This window comes from Emydura macquarii, unplaced genomic scaffold (genome assembly GCF_026122565.2).
Source record: "Emydura macquarii macquarii isolate MOO-44397 ecotype Brisbane River unplaced genomic scaffold, CSIRO-AGI_Emac_v2 contig_2988, whole genome shotgun sequence".
In the NCBI taxonomy this organism is placed as follows: domain Eukaryota; kingdom Metazoa; phylum Chordata; order Testudines; family Chelidae; genus Emydura; species Emydura macquarii.
In genome coordinates, this window is record NW_027133125.1 from 2120282 (window position 1) to 2135393 (window position 15112).

General features: G+C 41.2%; 1 protein-coding gene across 1 annotated transcript in view; it reads left to right on the forward strand.

Moving 5' to 3' along the window:
• Positions 1–14728, forward strand: part of GYPC (glycophorin C (Gerbich blood group)) — a 33531-nt gene extending 18803 nt beyond the window's left edge. The window contains exons 2-3 of the mRNA XM_067570097.1: positions 5806–5856; positions 10052–14728. Of these exons, the coding sequence (XP_067426198.1) occupies positions 5806–5856; positions 10052–10248 (248 nt within the window). The 3' untranslated portion in view covers positions 10249–14728. The remainder of the gene's footprint in view (positions 1–5805; positions 5857–10051) is intronic.
• Positions 14729–15112: the final 384 nt, after the last annotated feature.

Sequence of the window (15112 nt, forward strand, 5' to 3'; positions counted from 1 at the left end):
GATTAACATAATTATACTAATTCTGCAAACACCCCATGGTTTCATTGTACTGCATTAGCAGGGAAAATGTTCTCAAATAGCCACGGCCTTCCTGTTTCATTTTGGTAGTTCTCTGATTAAACTTTTACATCTCCAAACATTTAAAAGTCTGATTCTGTTGCCTTCTGAATCCATGACAAAACACCCACTGACTTAGCAGGGAACAGGACTGGGTTCTAAGTGTTTTAATTTTGGAACAAGTCACGTGCCTGCCTACATTTCTATCTTGGATTCTGAACACAAGCCATTTAGCCACCTAAATGATCATGCAGTTTTGGGGTTTTTTTCCCCACCCCGCTGTTATCCTCTTTGTAATAATTTAGCATATAAATGGAAGCCAAATTATTCTGTCTCCTGTCCAGATTGACAGATGAGAAATCGTTCCTTAATTTTCAAAGAGCAGCACTGATGAGTTTCACTATCTAATGGGAGATGGTGATGAGTTTTCAGCGGAGAGTGTCAGATTGATGAGTTTAGACTGATGACCCTTCATGAAAGGAAGATGCCAGCTCCAGTGGGGCAGCACATGCTTAGTAACAAATATTTAAATACACGATGGATACAGATTTTTTAACTCTAGAAAGACATGTTATTTAATGTAACCAATACTTCACAAAGCAAGTCCAGAGAGTGCTTTGAGAGATTTTAAATGAAGTTTGCAGAAGTTTGCCCTATTCATTCTTACACATAGAGCCTCAGCAAACCAGCTTTAACTGTAGATTGCAAATTACACTGGTAAACGAAAGTTAATAGATTAATGATTTTCTCATGAATGTGATGTATTGGCAAGACACAAACATGAAGGGCAAGAAGGATGTACGGCAATTGCATAAACAATGGGCTTTCATGTATGTTAAGACTATGACCCTGTCTACACTCACCTCTGGGATTCGGCGGCAGTTGACGGGAGTTACGCAAACTATGCAAAAAACTCGCGTAACTCCCGTCGACTTCTGGGCTCCTCTTCTGAGCGCCGTCTTCACTGCACTGTGGTTCCCATCGACGCAGTGCTATGCCACTTGCAAAGGTGGTCTTAGTAAGTCGATTTCTGGATCGACTGAGCGGGTCTTCACTGACCGCTCAGTCGATCCGGAGAAATCGATCTGATGGTGGTGACTTTGCCGCCGTCAGCGTAGCCATAGCCTATGTTACTTCTTGGGTCTTTAAGTGGCAGGATGGATTTTGCATTGGTGATCACTAGAGTCTGGCTAACTCAGAGAATGACTTTTGGAGCTAAGGTGATTGTTGCATGCAGGAAGGTACACAAGAGAAGAAGAGTTCATGGGAGAGGAAATAGTCATTACCCACTGGAACCAGGGATAGATTCTTCATTACTTGATGGAGGAATTTTCTACAGCATTCATTGCTGGCCTCTCTAAGCCAATTACACATTTTACCACTGACTTCTAGAGTAGCAAAGTTAGGCAAATACCGAGCACTTTTGAAAATTCCAGCCAAAGTCTTTAGAATGAGATGGGAAGTCATATATAAAAGATACAATCTTTTAAGTTATTGGGCTTGCTGCAGGTATTAGTAAGTGAAGTTTGATGCCTTGTAGTATGTTGGGGGTCAGATTAAATGTTCTGGCCTTCAAATCTATGAATTTATAAAAGGCTTAAATAGGAGACGTATTAAGAATGGGCAAAATCCTGCTTTCATATACATTCAGAGCTGGCTGAAGTATTCACTTCAAGCCATTAATCCATTCAGTTTGGCCTTCTCTCCCGTACACTAAACAGATCAGGATATCTGTGGATGAATCCATTTGTTTGATGCTTTGTGCAGACACGTTTCAGCCTATGGATTCCTTGCACATTCCTTGCTGCAATAATTTATTTGATATTTGGAATTTGCTCTGCAAGCTTTGTGATTGGACACAAGTCACATGGGATTATTTCTGTTTCCTTATTGGAAGAGCAAAGTTTTATATATTAGAAAGTATTCAGCAATTTGACATTGCTGAACAAAAGATCCAATTGCAATATCTACCCTCAGGATCATTATGTAGACTTGCAACACTCCCTGCACATTTTTGGGCCCACTAACCAGTGCATGGATTAAAATGTTAGGTAATCACTGTATAGTATTTATGAAATGGTATAATCTTGCTCCATGTACAATAGCTGGGATCCATCTCCAACTATCTTACTCCAATAATTACAAAGAAGATATTTCAGAAGCCACTCCCTTCCGCTATGTTACAGCATGATATTTGAGACCTCCTGGAACAAAGCTTCTGTCAGTCTCTGGGACATGGCTTGATGAGATCGTCAGCAAAGCATTATCTGTTGTAAACCCCTGCTTCTGGAACTTAATCCATCACAGAGCTGAAATGTGATGACTTTCATATCATGCAACAAACAGGCGGGCTTTTGGCTGAACGTTTGGTTTGGCTGTTTGATTTGTTTATCGTAGTCTTAATTTGTCTAATACATTGGGGTGGGTAGGAATTTTATGAACAATGGGAGCTTTTCCAGCTCTCTTCATTTCTATACGTTTTAATAAACAGTGCTGCTGTAAAGTGCCCAGATGCAGTATTTGAGCTACAGTGCTATATAACATAACGAGCCAGATTGTGCCTAAAAGATATGAAAGCAAGCACAAATGTGGGAGGCATTTTTTCAAGGACAACTTAATAGGCAATAGCTGAAAATTGTCCCCTCTGAAACATAGGAAAATAACCAAAACGGACACAACAAAAAGCCTCATGACGTGCAGGCATTTGAGTGATCTGTACTTGCAGATGAATGGAATAAAGAATTCGTAGAGTGACACACCTTGCATTCCTTCCCCAGGCAAAAAACTCCTGGAAGTCAATGCAAGTCTTTGCCTCCATGGGGAATTCAGGATTTAGCCCAGTAAATGCAAATTATACTTCTTGTGCATAGCTGAGGAGATGTAGAGTTCTACCTCTACTCCAGATGATGGCTGTCACCTCTCTTTCAGATTCTGAGCAGGTGATCTCATTTCATGAGTACCAAACCCACTGGAATCATCAGCCTCTTACATGCCTAACACTTGGACCAGTCATTATACCTTTCTGTAATGCCCTCAGTCCTATTAATATAGCAGGTCTGGTAGTTCCCGCACACACTTGTTCATCCAGCTCCCAGCTGAGATCCTCAGCTGAGAATCCAGCCTAGTGATGTCAGTGAAGTTACTTTTGATTTACATCAGCATAAGTGAGGGGGGCAGTGGGCCAAATTTCTGACGCAAACTCCCTACTGTGGACTAAATTGGTGCAGCTCCAGTTTACCCAGGTACGGAATTTGACCCTTTCTATGTCAGAGGCCAATGAACCACAATGGGAAGGATAACAACCCCATCTCACTGTGGGATGAGGACATGTTAATGCAAAAGTGAGACTCTCCTCTTGGCAAGCATGGAGAGCTCCGGCGATTATAGACACATAACAGAGTTCATTGGCATAGTTCCACGGACTTCAGCAGAGCAATAACATCAGTTTCCACCAGTGAAGGATCTGGCCCACATTCTTCTGAAAGCTTAAAAAGTACAGTGTCAAAATTAAATCTTTTCCTTACCGCAAAGATACCGTAATACCTTATCGGAAAGTACTTCAGTGTCAAGGGCTGTAGATAAGGCACCTGCTTGTTATCTGAATCAGAAGAGCACTTGGGAATGCCAGGAATGATGGAGAGTTACTCATATACCTTTATAATTAAAGTGAGGATGATCTGATCTGGAATTAATATTTGGAAGGACGCTTTGTAGCTTGATATTTCACTAACCAAGGGAAATGTTCCAGGATTGACACCTTTCAGTGTCTAATTGCTGTATAACGGAAGAGTTTTCTTTGTCAGTGTGCATCTGGCATAAAGAAGGTCAAAACAGCCTGACCTTGAGGGAATGAATCTGTTCTGAGGATTTGGAGGGGACCTGGTTGTAGTAAAAGTGTTCAGGTCGCGTGGAATAGGCTAAACCCTTCCATCACCGCAAAGCTTGAATGGGATCTGGGAAGGGTATGTTGGGGGGGAATCCTATTCCTAGATTTTCCTGCAGATACTCTGGAGGACTCCCACACAAAGGGTGGAACTGCATGGGAGAACAGGATCTGAGAATCCACCCAGAGTGTGTGGGTAATTTGCCTCAGTCCCAGTGAAATGACTGTGCTCTGATATTGAGGGGCCAGGTGTGGGTTACAGAGAGGAGGTGGAAGCAATGGACCTGCCAGTGTGTTACCATTGCCTTTCACAGATCTGGGACATTGTGGAAGATATCACAGTCATGGTCCTTCTTCAGGAGGACCTGGCTTCGGGTTTCTTCCTTCTCCACATAAGCAGACTCTTCTCAGCTACTCAGGTAGTACCTTGATGGAAGGATTTCCCCATACTATACAACTTGTCTTATTAGTAAACCAATAGAACTTGTAATTACATAAATAATACAACAACAATCAAGGTGAATGGAGCCTCTGTAATATACCAAGCATGGGAAACCTTCAGACAGCAATCAACTCATTTGTTGCTCTAAAAAATCTGTTCTTGTTCAAAACAAGAATTCTTTCGGTGAAGTTTTACAGCCTGTGTTATGCAGGAAGGCAGATTAACTGATCAGAGTGTCCCTCCCGGCCTTAAAATCTATTAACTGCCTGCCTTATCTGTCTCAACTGCAGAAGCTACAAGTCAAATGCTTGCTACAAATTTACCTCCAAAATTAATTATTAGTACTGCACGGTGATAATTTCCTTCTGAGAATAAACACAGATTGAGCCTGAATGAAAATCAGGAATAATTCAGTTGAAGTCAGTGGGGTTCCACCAGTGTAAAAAACCAGTGGAACTGAGATCAGAATCAGACCTGATAATGTTGGCTTGTGTCCAATCAGGGAAGCCAATAGGGAAATATCAGTCTCTCAATTTACAGTTGTATTATCAAATATTTTGTCTTTTTCTCCAAACAATATAGTTTTTCATTAGTTGTTTGGGGTGGGCGATTGGTTTGGTTTGGTTTTTGGTTCTGTGTTTTCTGGGTTTTTTTTTTTAGTAAATGTTATAATTAAGGTCGAGATAGGGTTTCCATTCTAACCCTTCATTTTCAGACGCTTAACTTTTTCAACCCAATTCCTTATCTCGGATACTTAAAAGGACATGGTCAGCTCCTTCTTATGCTTTTAAATTGCAAAATTATCTGCTTAGAAGTTATAATCTAGTAGAGAATGTAATTGGGCTTCTAAGGGCCAAATTCAGATGTGGTGCAAGCAAGTACTACTCCACTGAAGTTACACCGTACTCACACCAGGTCTGTCTTTCATCCAAATATACATTCAAAAATAAACACGATGCTGCTGCTGAGAAATAATGGTAATTAAAGTAAATGGAACTAAATGAATTTGCAACAAATGAGGATCCAACCTATATTCTAAAAATCCTCTCCAAAATAGGCACCACTTTTTCCCCCCATTCTGACTTTCCAAGAATAACCACACTGCCAAAATACTCTTCATTTCTTCGTTCATCAGAAGGTATTAAGGTAAGTGATCATAATAAACAGTAGGTGTTTTCCTAGAGAATTTGCACTATGTGCTGGCTATTTCTTTCCTAAGCATTATAGTGATACAAAATCATGACTGTGTACCCAGTTCTAATTAGATATTTTATGGATGCTAAATCAGAGACCTCATTTAAGATCTACATTTCATGTTCCAGAGGTTAAAATAATATTGCACCACTCAATGGGGGAGCTGTAATTACCCCTCACCCAAACCCTTTCTTCTAATTAACTTTTCTATATTCTAATCTATTTATAGCTGGAGGTTTCGGGAGCATTTCAGAGGGACCCAATGTGGCAGTCATTGCAGGTAAGTATTAGACTGTATTTAAAAGTTCCATTAGAAGAAAAGAAACAGGGCTCTTGTCATCTTATAAAATCCCATGTCTGGTCAGCTTTTTTACAGCCAGCGGCGTGCAGATATTATGCAGCGTTCAAAAAAGAAATCAGAAAAGTCTCAAGCCATCAGAGCACTTAAGCACAGACTTAATTTGAATGTTTAATGCTTAATTTTAAATTTTCTGTAGTAGTCACGTGCTTTAAGTTAAGCATGTGCTTAAATATGTTGTTGAATTAGGGCCCCAGACCACACTCTCTCTCTGTCAGGAGACTGGGTGTTACTATGTTCTCTAGAGTCACTCTCCATCCAGAAGAGTTTGAATGATTAAATCTTCCCAAGAAGCTTCAACCCAGCCTCTAATTTTGTACCTGTGGCCAACTGAGGAGAAAAGTGATATAATTTAGACATCCAGCTGCCTGGGGCCTGATTCTGATCTCATTTATGCCAGAGGGAAGCAGGAGTGACACCCCATTGAGGTGGATGGAGTTACACCAGTCTGAGACTGGCATGAGAACAGAAATAGGAAACTTAAATCCAACATTTGGACCTGCAATTAGTTCACCTGCCATTGCCTGTGCATCATTAGTTACGGGGGTCACATTTCAGGTGCAGAATTAGGGGTCACTTTAAATATATGGCTCTGCTTTCTGGGAGCAGATTGAGGAGGAAATGACCTTCCTATTGGGCAAATATTCCAGGACCTGCCTGGATGTTAGGTTTCGGTGCACATGGGCTGTCTATCTGTTAATGATAATGATAACACCTCTTGCTTCTCGATCTAGACAAACTCAGACTAGAAATAAGGTGGACATTTTTAACAGGGATGGTAATTAACCATTGGAACAATTTACCCAGGATCATGGTGGATTCTCCATCACTGACAATTTTAAAATCAAGAATGAGACTTTTTCCTAAAAGATCTGCTTCAGGAATTATTTTTGGAAGTTCTGTGGCTGGTGTTATACACGTACTCAGACTAGATAATCACTATGGCCTCTTCTGGCCTTGGAATCTCTGACTCTATGAAACAATTAGATGTGTTCACCTCAGCAGGATATGTTGGCAGAATTGATGCATGATGCCACTGAGCATAGTTGTGACCCAGCACAACTCATCTGTACCCCCAAATCTGTCCATAGACCGTAGAGAAAGCCCTCTGTGCATCTGGAAGGAATGTGTATGTCTGCTAGCCATTCATTTCCCTCTCTCGTCTCTGAAACAAACTGCTCTATTCCCTTCTACATTCATCAGTGTCTAGATTCCAGTTCATGGCAGAACCTCAGTACTTGGCTTTTTGCTGAGTTACATGTGTTATAGTCACACAGAGTACGACACCCTCCCCATGTCTCAGCCAAGAATGAATAGCCGGGCACTCTAGTGAACTTCACTGAGCCAGCTCATCGGCTGGTGTAAATCAGTGTAGCTACATTGATTAGATCTATGCCAATTTATACCAGCTGATGAAGTGGCCCATTTTTCTTACAAAATATACTACAACTCCTTTCCTAGAGTTCTATTCAAGTGCTCTCATACATTTAAACTAACTACAGCTGTCAGAATAAATGAGCAAAGCACTGTACATGGAGAAATGCATTATCCTGGTCTTTTGCTTTTCATTGTGTTTGTTCACTTCCCTGCTAACGTGTTCATTTCAGTAATTCACAAGGGGCATCCGAGACATTAGTGCAAATTACTGAGGTTCTGATGTATTTCCCTCAGGTTCTATCTCCTGTAACTTTAATTTCAGCTTCCTGTGAACCAGTGGAAGGTAAACTGAATTATGCTTAGTCTCTGCGGCTTATTAATACTGTGCCACATCTATAGCCTATTAAAGCCCATTGTGTCAAGGGATACCAGTGTAGTCCTAAAAAATTAATGAAGCCTCTGTTGGAGCCACATTATTATTGTAAACTCAACCTCTTTACATGACCAACTCTGTTTCTGATAGTAGTCACCATAGAGCCGTAGGAACTGGTTAACACGATAGGACCGTTTTGTACAAATACAGTGCTCGCCTGCCTTAATCCTGAATCTGTTGCCAAAATTCTCCCCTCACCACTGTTTTCATGCCAATATTCTCATATGATTTTACACCCATTCTCATGTCCCTACAATGAAGAGATACCCTTTGAAAGCCCATCCACCCTTTTTCTATTTTGGCATCCATGCAGAGAGGGAATCAGCTGCCCACTGGAGTAATGAGGGTCCCTCTCTTGTCATCTTTTGGATCCCTGGGTGTAAAGAAAATGTCAAAATGGATGACTTGTTGCCATTTTTACTTACAATTCCCTGCTGGGATTATTTCTTGAAGGTCATTTTCAAGTATGTGCTTTTAGATGCTTGTCAGTAAGAGAGAGAAGCCTTCAATCATTACCATCTAACAAGGTCTGGAGTGCAGCCGCTCAAGAATCCTGGTTTCTTCCAGATGCAATATGACTGTCTTGACTCAAAGGGGGAGAAAAAAAGCTGTCAGTGCTGCTCATACCTTATCTAAGGGCTTATCTACATAGACACTGAGTGTGTGGCAAGCTCTGGTGTAAATCTACAGCTGACTCACTTGCCATGTAGTACGTGGCCATGTGGACCCAGCTACCAGCCACTAGAAGTTCCATAGTGCACTTTGACCTACTGCTGTTTGACGTACTGCAGTAACTTCTCATGGCGCACTGTGAAACTGTTAGTCTGTGGTAGCAGGGCCCACACAGGCACTTAGCGCATGGCAGATTTCCACCCTGGCTTGCCACACGGTAAGTCTCTGTGTAGACCTAACCTGATTGTTCGGACAGGCTTTTTTGTGTATTCACTGGTGCAGGTTTCAAACCGGTCATATACATTAAGTACACAGTCTAAATGCGATTAAAAATGGGCTTTGCATGGGGTGATCAGCACAGGGGTCAGGAAAGGCCAGTCCCTGCCCCTTGCCTTGCATCCAGGACAGACACTCAGCCACGTTGACAGCATGCTCCATGCTTGGGATTTGCCCAGTGGGCCAGAATAGTTCACAGACCGACAAGACATGCCTATTTTTAGTGTTGCCAACTCTCATTATTTTCTCATGGCTTTTGTAATATTTGATGTATTCCTTAAAGCCCCAGCCCTAGAGTCCTGTGCATACAGGAGATTCTTGGTCTTCATTTATAGAACAAAATAAGTGCCTCACCATCCTGGTTGTGGATGTGGGATCTGAGTGTACTCCAAAGATTCAAACCCCAAATGGCAAATAAAAAGCCCAAATATATTATTTTCTTTTTATAAACTCATGACTTTTTAGCCAGTCTCATTATTTCAGGAAGTGGGGGGGGGGGGGCTGACATGAGTTTTGAATGCTTGGGGGTGGCTGTATTGCTTCCCCAGCATCTCATTCCTGGCTTTTGTTCTGCTGCAGAGAGGGACAGCAAAAGGAAGAGCTCTGAAGCACCAGGGTAGGCAATATTCCTCATAGAACTGTGCAGGGCTTTTTCACGTTCAGGGTGCCTTTAGGAAGCAACGTTTCTGGTTCGAGAGAGACGTTGCAAACTACTAGTTAGTCCTGGGGGAGCAAGAACCCCTCACCTCATCATTTGCCATTCATTAGAAACTGTGCTTGTTTCATTCGAGCACAGTGATGTGGGAGTTAGTAACACAGAACATGGCTGCAGGAACATCCAGGGGTCTGTTCCTACCACATGCTGGGTGTCACCTCAGAAGCATTCCATGCCTGCAATTCCTCCTGATGTCACGGGGAGTTGAGAGCATTAAGCATGGTGCACGATCAGTCCCACCTAAAAGAATCACCTGGAAGTAAGTTGAATTAGCACCACAGGCTAACCAGCTCACACATTTCCCGGCCGTTTTTGCTTTAGATTGTCTTGTTTCCTCTCAATTTGGGACAAACATGCAGATCTTACAAATTCAGGAATTGAGTATCAACTGATACATTTGGAAGCAATCAATCTGGATTTTTGCATGGATTTCTGCAATACTGTTACTCAGGGCTGAATTTCTGGAAGCCTGTCCATCAGGATATTTATATAGACCCCATCCCTGAAGTATCTGAATGTCTTGTGATACATTATCCATATGCTTTTCCCCCATTGAATATTCCAGGTTCCATTATGTCTCGGTGTAAAATGTAGGTTGTATATTGTTGCTCACTACACAATTCAAATGGTTGTTTCCCTTCCAGGTGTCATTGCAGCCGTGGCTATTGTCCTCATTTGCTTTTTGATTGTGATGCTTCGATACATGTACAGGCACAAGGGCACCTACCACACAAATGAAGCGAAGGGGACGGAATTTGCTGAAAATGCAGACGCCGCTCTGAAAAATGACCCGGTTCTCCAGGAGGCCGTGGATGAGAGCAAGAAGGAATATTTCATCTGAGAGCAAAGGGAATCCTGAGACTGCCTTAGTGCTTCTTTCTGCAAGAGAATCAATCAGAAACACTACATCAACAAAAGCACTAAGATATGGATATTGCAAGGATGGATGCAAGCATCCTAACTGAAATGCGACTTCTTCTTTCTCCCCCGCCATGAAGAACGGAATGCCAGATACTTGGCTGTTGATTTTATTAGCAGCACAGCTGGTCACCGTTGAATTCAATATCAGATCAGAAGAAACCAAATCTCAATCTGAACGATACACCGATACCGGATAATGATATCAAATGTCAAACCTTGACATTCGGTCAAAATAGCAACGCCAATGGAAAACATCCCTCTTAGAATTAATTATGTTGATGTTATTGATGTTGATATTATTGATATTTTACAGAACTACCTGAAAATGCATTTTCAATAGTAATAGAACAAGTGTTAAAACAGATAAAGCTGAGGTTAGTGGAACAAAAATTGGTTTGTAGTCCAGGTTTTTTTCCCCTCTAAATGTGCACTTTTCCACATGTCATTTTTCCTCCCTGGCCCCCTCCATCCCCCAGATTCTTTTTAAGTCAAGGACATGACATGCACATGCACACACACACCCTATCGGAAAAAATAGGGAACATTTAAGAGAGAAGGATTTTTATTTTTAGCTCTCTCTGCATGGCAACTTGAGAATTGTAAAGTGTTGGAATATGGTATATAGTAGGTAATAACCACTAGACTTAAGAAAATGATTCCAGATAACTATTAGGCTCCTTTCATGCACACATAAGTAGGTCAATATTTATTGGATAGTGCAGGCCTTCTGAAGCAAATGCTCTCAACTATATTTGAAATGAGAACTCTTGCCCGGGTGTTTGTTTATTTATTTTACATTGGAGAATTCTTCCAAACACCTGCTGACATTTGGGGGAATTGAGTCCGAGTGCAGAGATAAAAAACAGTTAGAAATATAACTGGAGTGCTACCCTGGAGCAGTTTGTCCATTTGAACTCCATTCTGTTGTATTGATCTTTTTCTCTCTTTTATGCCCCTCCTGGTTTTTAAATATATCTTGGTTTCCATGCAGCCTCGGATACAAAAATTCCATTGAGCATCAGCTCTTTAAAAAAATAAAATGAACGCAAGTTGTAAAATGAAAGATCCCGTTCATCACATAAGAATTCACTGTGATGAGGTTCTTCACTCCAGCAAGCTCTCTGTCACAGGGAAGCCAACAGATAGACCAGGAAATAGGATTCATTGTCCTCTGCATCTGTTTATCACCAGCTGCATTTATGCCTTTAACTATTCAAAATGGGGGGCGGGGGAAATAATGAATAATAAATGTGCCTTTGATCAACTACACTGTTTTAAATCAAGTGTTCTATGTTTTCATTTAAAAAAAATAGGATAGAGAGAGACATCTACAATTGTGGTTCATCTTCTTCAAAGATCTTCACTTAGCCCAGCTTCATTCACCAGCATTGGTCATGCAACCAGGGCCATTTTAAGACCTTTGTAGGTCCTAGGCACACTTGCCTTCGTAGGTCCCCCGACCGAAATAACTAATTTGATTTTAAGCTATTAATAAATAGTTTTTTAAATTAAAAAAAAAAATTATATATAAAAAAATGTTTGTAGGCCCTGAAAGTTTTGTAGGCCCTAGGCACTGTGCCTATTGTGCCTAATGGATAATATGGCCCTGCATGCAACTACAAGAGAGCAACCAGCTCTCCAGGACAAACTAAGGAAGGAATCAAGTAAATATAGTGAAGGAAGGGGACAGTTTGTCTCTTTAATCATATCCTCTGGTCGCTCAGTACCGACAGGAGAAGGACTTGGAAGTATTAGAGTTCTAAAGATTGAAGTTTGGCTAATGTTGAATCTTTGCTTTATGCTTTTAACCATAGAAATCAAAAACCATGCCAACTTCATAAAAGCTTCGGACCAAATTCCACAGATTACTGTAAGCCATATGATATACACCCACACGATACTAAAATCCAATAGTCCAGCACTAACACAATTCAACTTTTACAATGTCATGTACTTGATTTTTTTTATTTGGATTAGCATTTTAATCCTTTCACAGCCACTTTTGAAATAGGAGTAAACCGGTGCTATTATTTCGGAGAGGGGGAAATTGATTAACCTTAGCAGTAGGAGTAAGCTTCAATGCCTGGATACCCGAGGAAAGGAGTTGGGGAGGATGAGGAAACTGAGATTCTCTTCTTGAATGTGCAGAATTCATTCATCTAATAAGAAGTTAAATTACTCATCCACCTAAAAACCCTACATAAACTTAAGCCCTACATAGGCCCAAAACCCAGTCTGAAAACAATAGATGTGAGAGCGGATGGAACAACTTGCATGATATCCCATGTCACACATGAGATCAGGGAGCTCCCCCTCCCCCTCTGAAACCTTCCAGGAGGTCTAGAGATCCCTACTAAGCCTTTTCCTTAAAGCAAACTTCCTGAGCCCACCTTACATCCCCTTATTTCTACCTTGTATCTTTCCAGGCCCACACCAACCAGCTGTGGCTTCTAAAGAGAACTTTCTCAATAAAGGTTTGTTTAAACCTTCCTGGTGGCTGACTGGAAGAGTTGGAAGTTCTCATCTAAGCAGTCATACTCTGGATAGACAGGCAGCAGAAATGAGTTGGTGTGAGGTCCACCGAAATTGCAAGGAACAAATCACCCCAGTGAAACTCTTTGTTCTTCAAGGCTTGGGACGTTTAAGCTTTGCTAAGCTACTAGGGAACCATGGGATACTTGAATAGTTGCACAAGGTACAGCAGGACACATTTTTTATTTGTTATGGGGTGGAAGGACCAAAACAACCAAGCCTGAGAGTCATCTACAGTTTTTGGGTTGGTGGCCATAAGGTAGCTGTTCGTCAATGGAGTTATGCTGATTTGCATCAACTGAGAATCTGACCCTCTGTTTGAATATTTAGGTCCCCAAATCTGAAATGAATGCAACTATTGCCCTTTGAATATGGCCCTACTTAGTAGGTTACTTCAGTTCCGTATGCCATTTTTTTCCATATTCATGCAGCCAGGTGAACAATCCTAGTATCCAATAATTACATCTTCTACCCATCACAAATGAGCCTTTTAGAATATTTCAGAACAGTAACTTTGACGCTAGTCATGTTTTCAGTTGTTTTTTTTCCAGTGTTGTTTCAAGTTCAGGGATTTTGCCTTATTTACAAATGACTCAAGCACTCAGAACAGAGAGAGGAGCAGGGATGTACGGGGGTTTTGTTTGACTTTTTTAGTAATCAGATGTTGCTTTGTAAGGAAAGAGCAACATTTAACAACAGCATCATGAGACCAGCAGAGTAAGGGCCCAATCCATCATCCTTTCCTCACACAATAGTCCCACTGTCTTGAATTGGCTTGGCCTTAAATCAGTGCATTGCAAATTTCTCATCGCTTTTAGGGCTAATTTGCAAAACTTCCCCCTCTGTAAGCCACATGCTGTGCTGAACAGAACACAGTTTGCAATACAATGATGCCTCAGCAGGTGGCCCGTAGCTTTTGATCAAAAACAGCTGACAGATTTTTTAAAAATAGCATTAAAAATTTTCAGTTAGGTACCCGCTCCCCCTAATCTGTAGCCACCAAATCAGGAAATAGGACAACATTCTGTATGAGCGAATGCCAACTATACCTCTGATCTAGAGCTGAGTGGAAATTTTTTGACAAAACAGTTTTCTGTCTTAAAATATCACTTTGTCAAAACCAGATATTTTGGTGGGAAGGGCTTGGTTTCGATAAAACTTTTGTTGGGACGTTTTCTTAGATCCAGGATAAAATTTCTGGTCAAAACCAGAGATGCTCCAGAATACCCTGGTGCTTCAATCCACCTGGGTTCAAGTCTCTACTCCAAATCAGGCAGAGTAAGATTTTGAACCTGAGTCACACGCACCTGAGGTGACTAATCAAGTTACCAGGCTATTCTGGAGCAGGGATATCTAGTTCTCTTTCTTCCAGGTTTTTCACAAATAAAATTCAAAACGTCTTGGTTTCATCCCAGGGCAGAATGGGAAATTTTTAGGAACCTCAAAAATTTTCACGGGATATGAAAATCATTTCTGGCCAACTCTAGTTTGGTACAGATACTCCTGCTGTAGTCCTTTATACTAACTGAGTGCCAGGGGACCAGCCTGGGCCACGTTGTATATAAAGCCTCTGTTTAGAAGCATCAGTCAGTCTTCAAAATGCATTTTCAGTGCCTTTGAAACTTTTTGTGGAATCATCGATATTTGCTATTTCTCAAACGGATGCTGTTTTGGATGCAGTAAGGTTTTATAAAGATAAGATAATAGCTAGTGTTAAGAAATGAGGCTGATGACTTAATTAGAGAAACTTGTCTGGAAAGATTCCTGTTGATGTCAATGAGTTTTAGTTTGGGCCTCGGAGATTTGAACACGTCTCATTGAAACACTGTGTTATTTGTGAAGAAAAATAAAGCTATTTCCAAAATCCATCCTCAAGTCTAGACTAAAGTGAGCTTCGTGGACATATGATGCTCTGCTGGATTTACAGGGCACCAACACTTAAGCTTATCCTAGTGTTTAGATAAGGGTTTTGCAAGCACAAGAGATGTTGAGCTGGTAATGGGTAACCCCATTACCAGCGGTGGTGTTGCACCAGCGCTATTGAGAACAGAATTTTTCCCATAAGCATTCAGTCCCAGCAGTAGTCCTGCCTCCCCTGTTTATGGGAATGCTTACCTAAGTATTTCTGGATGCTGACCCACTAGAGATGCCAATGTGGGACAATCTCCCAGCATTTCATCGGGAAGTTGTGCCCTATCCTGTCATTTCATAGTTCATATTCCCAGCCCCATGTGTCCACTCTCGTCAGTGAA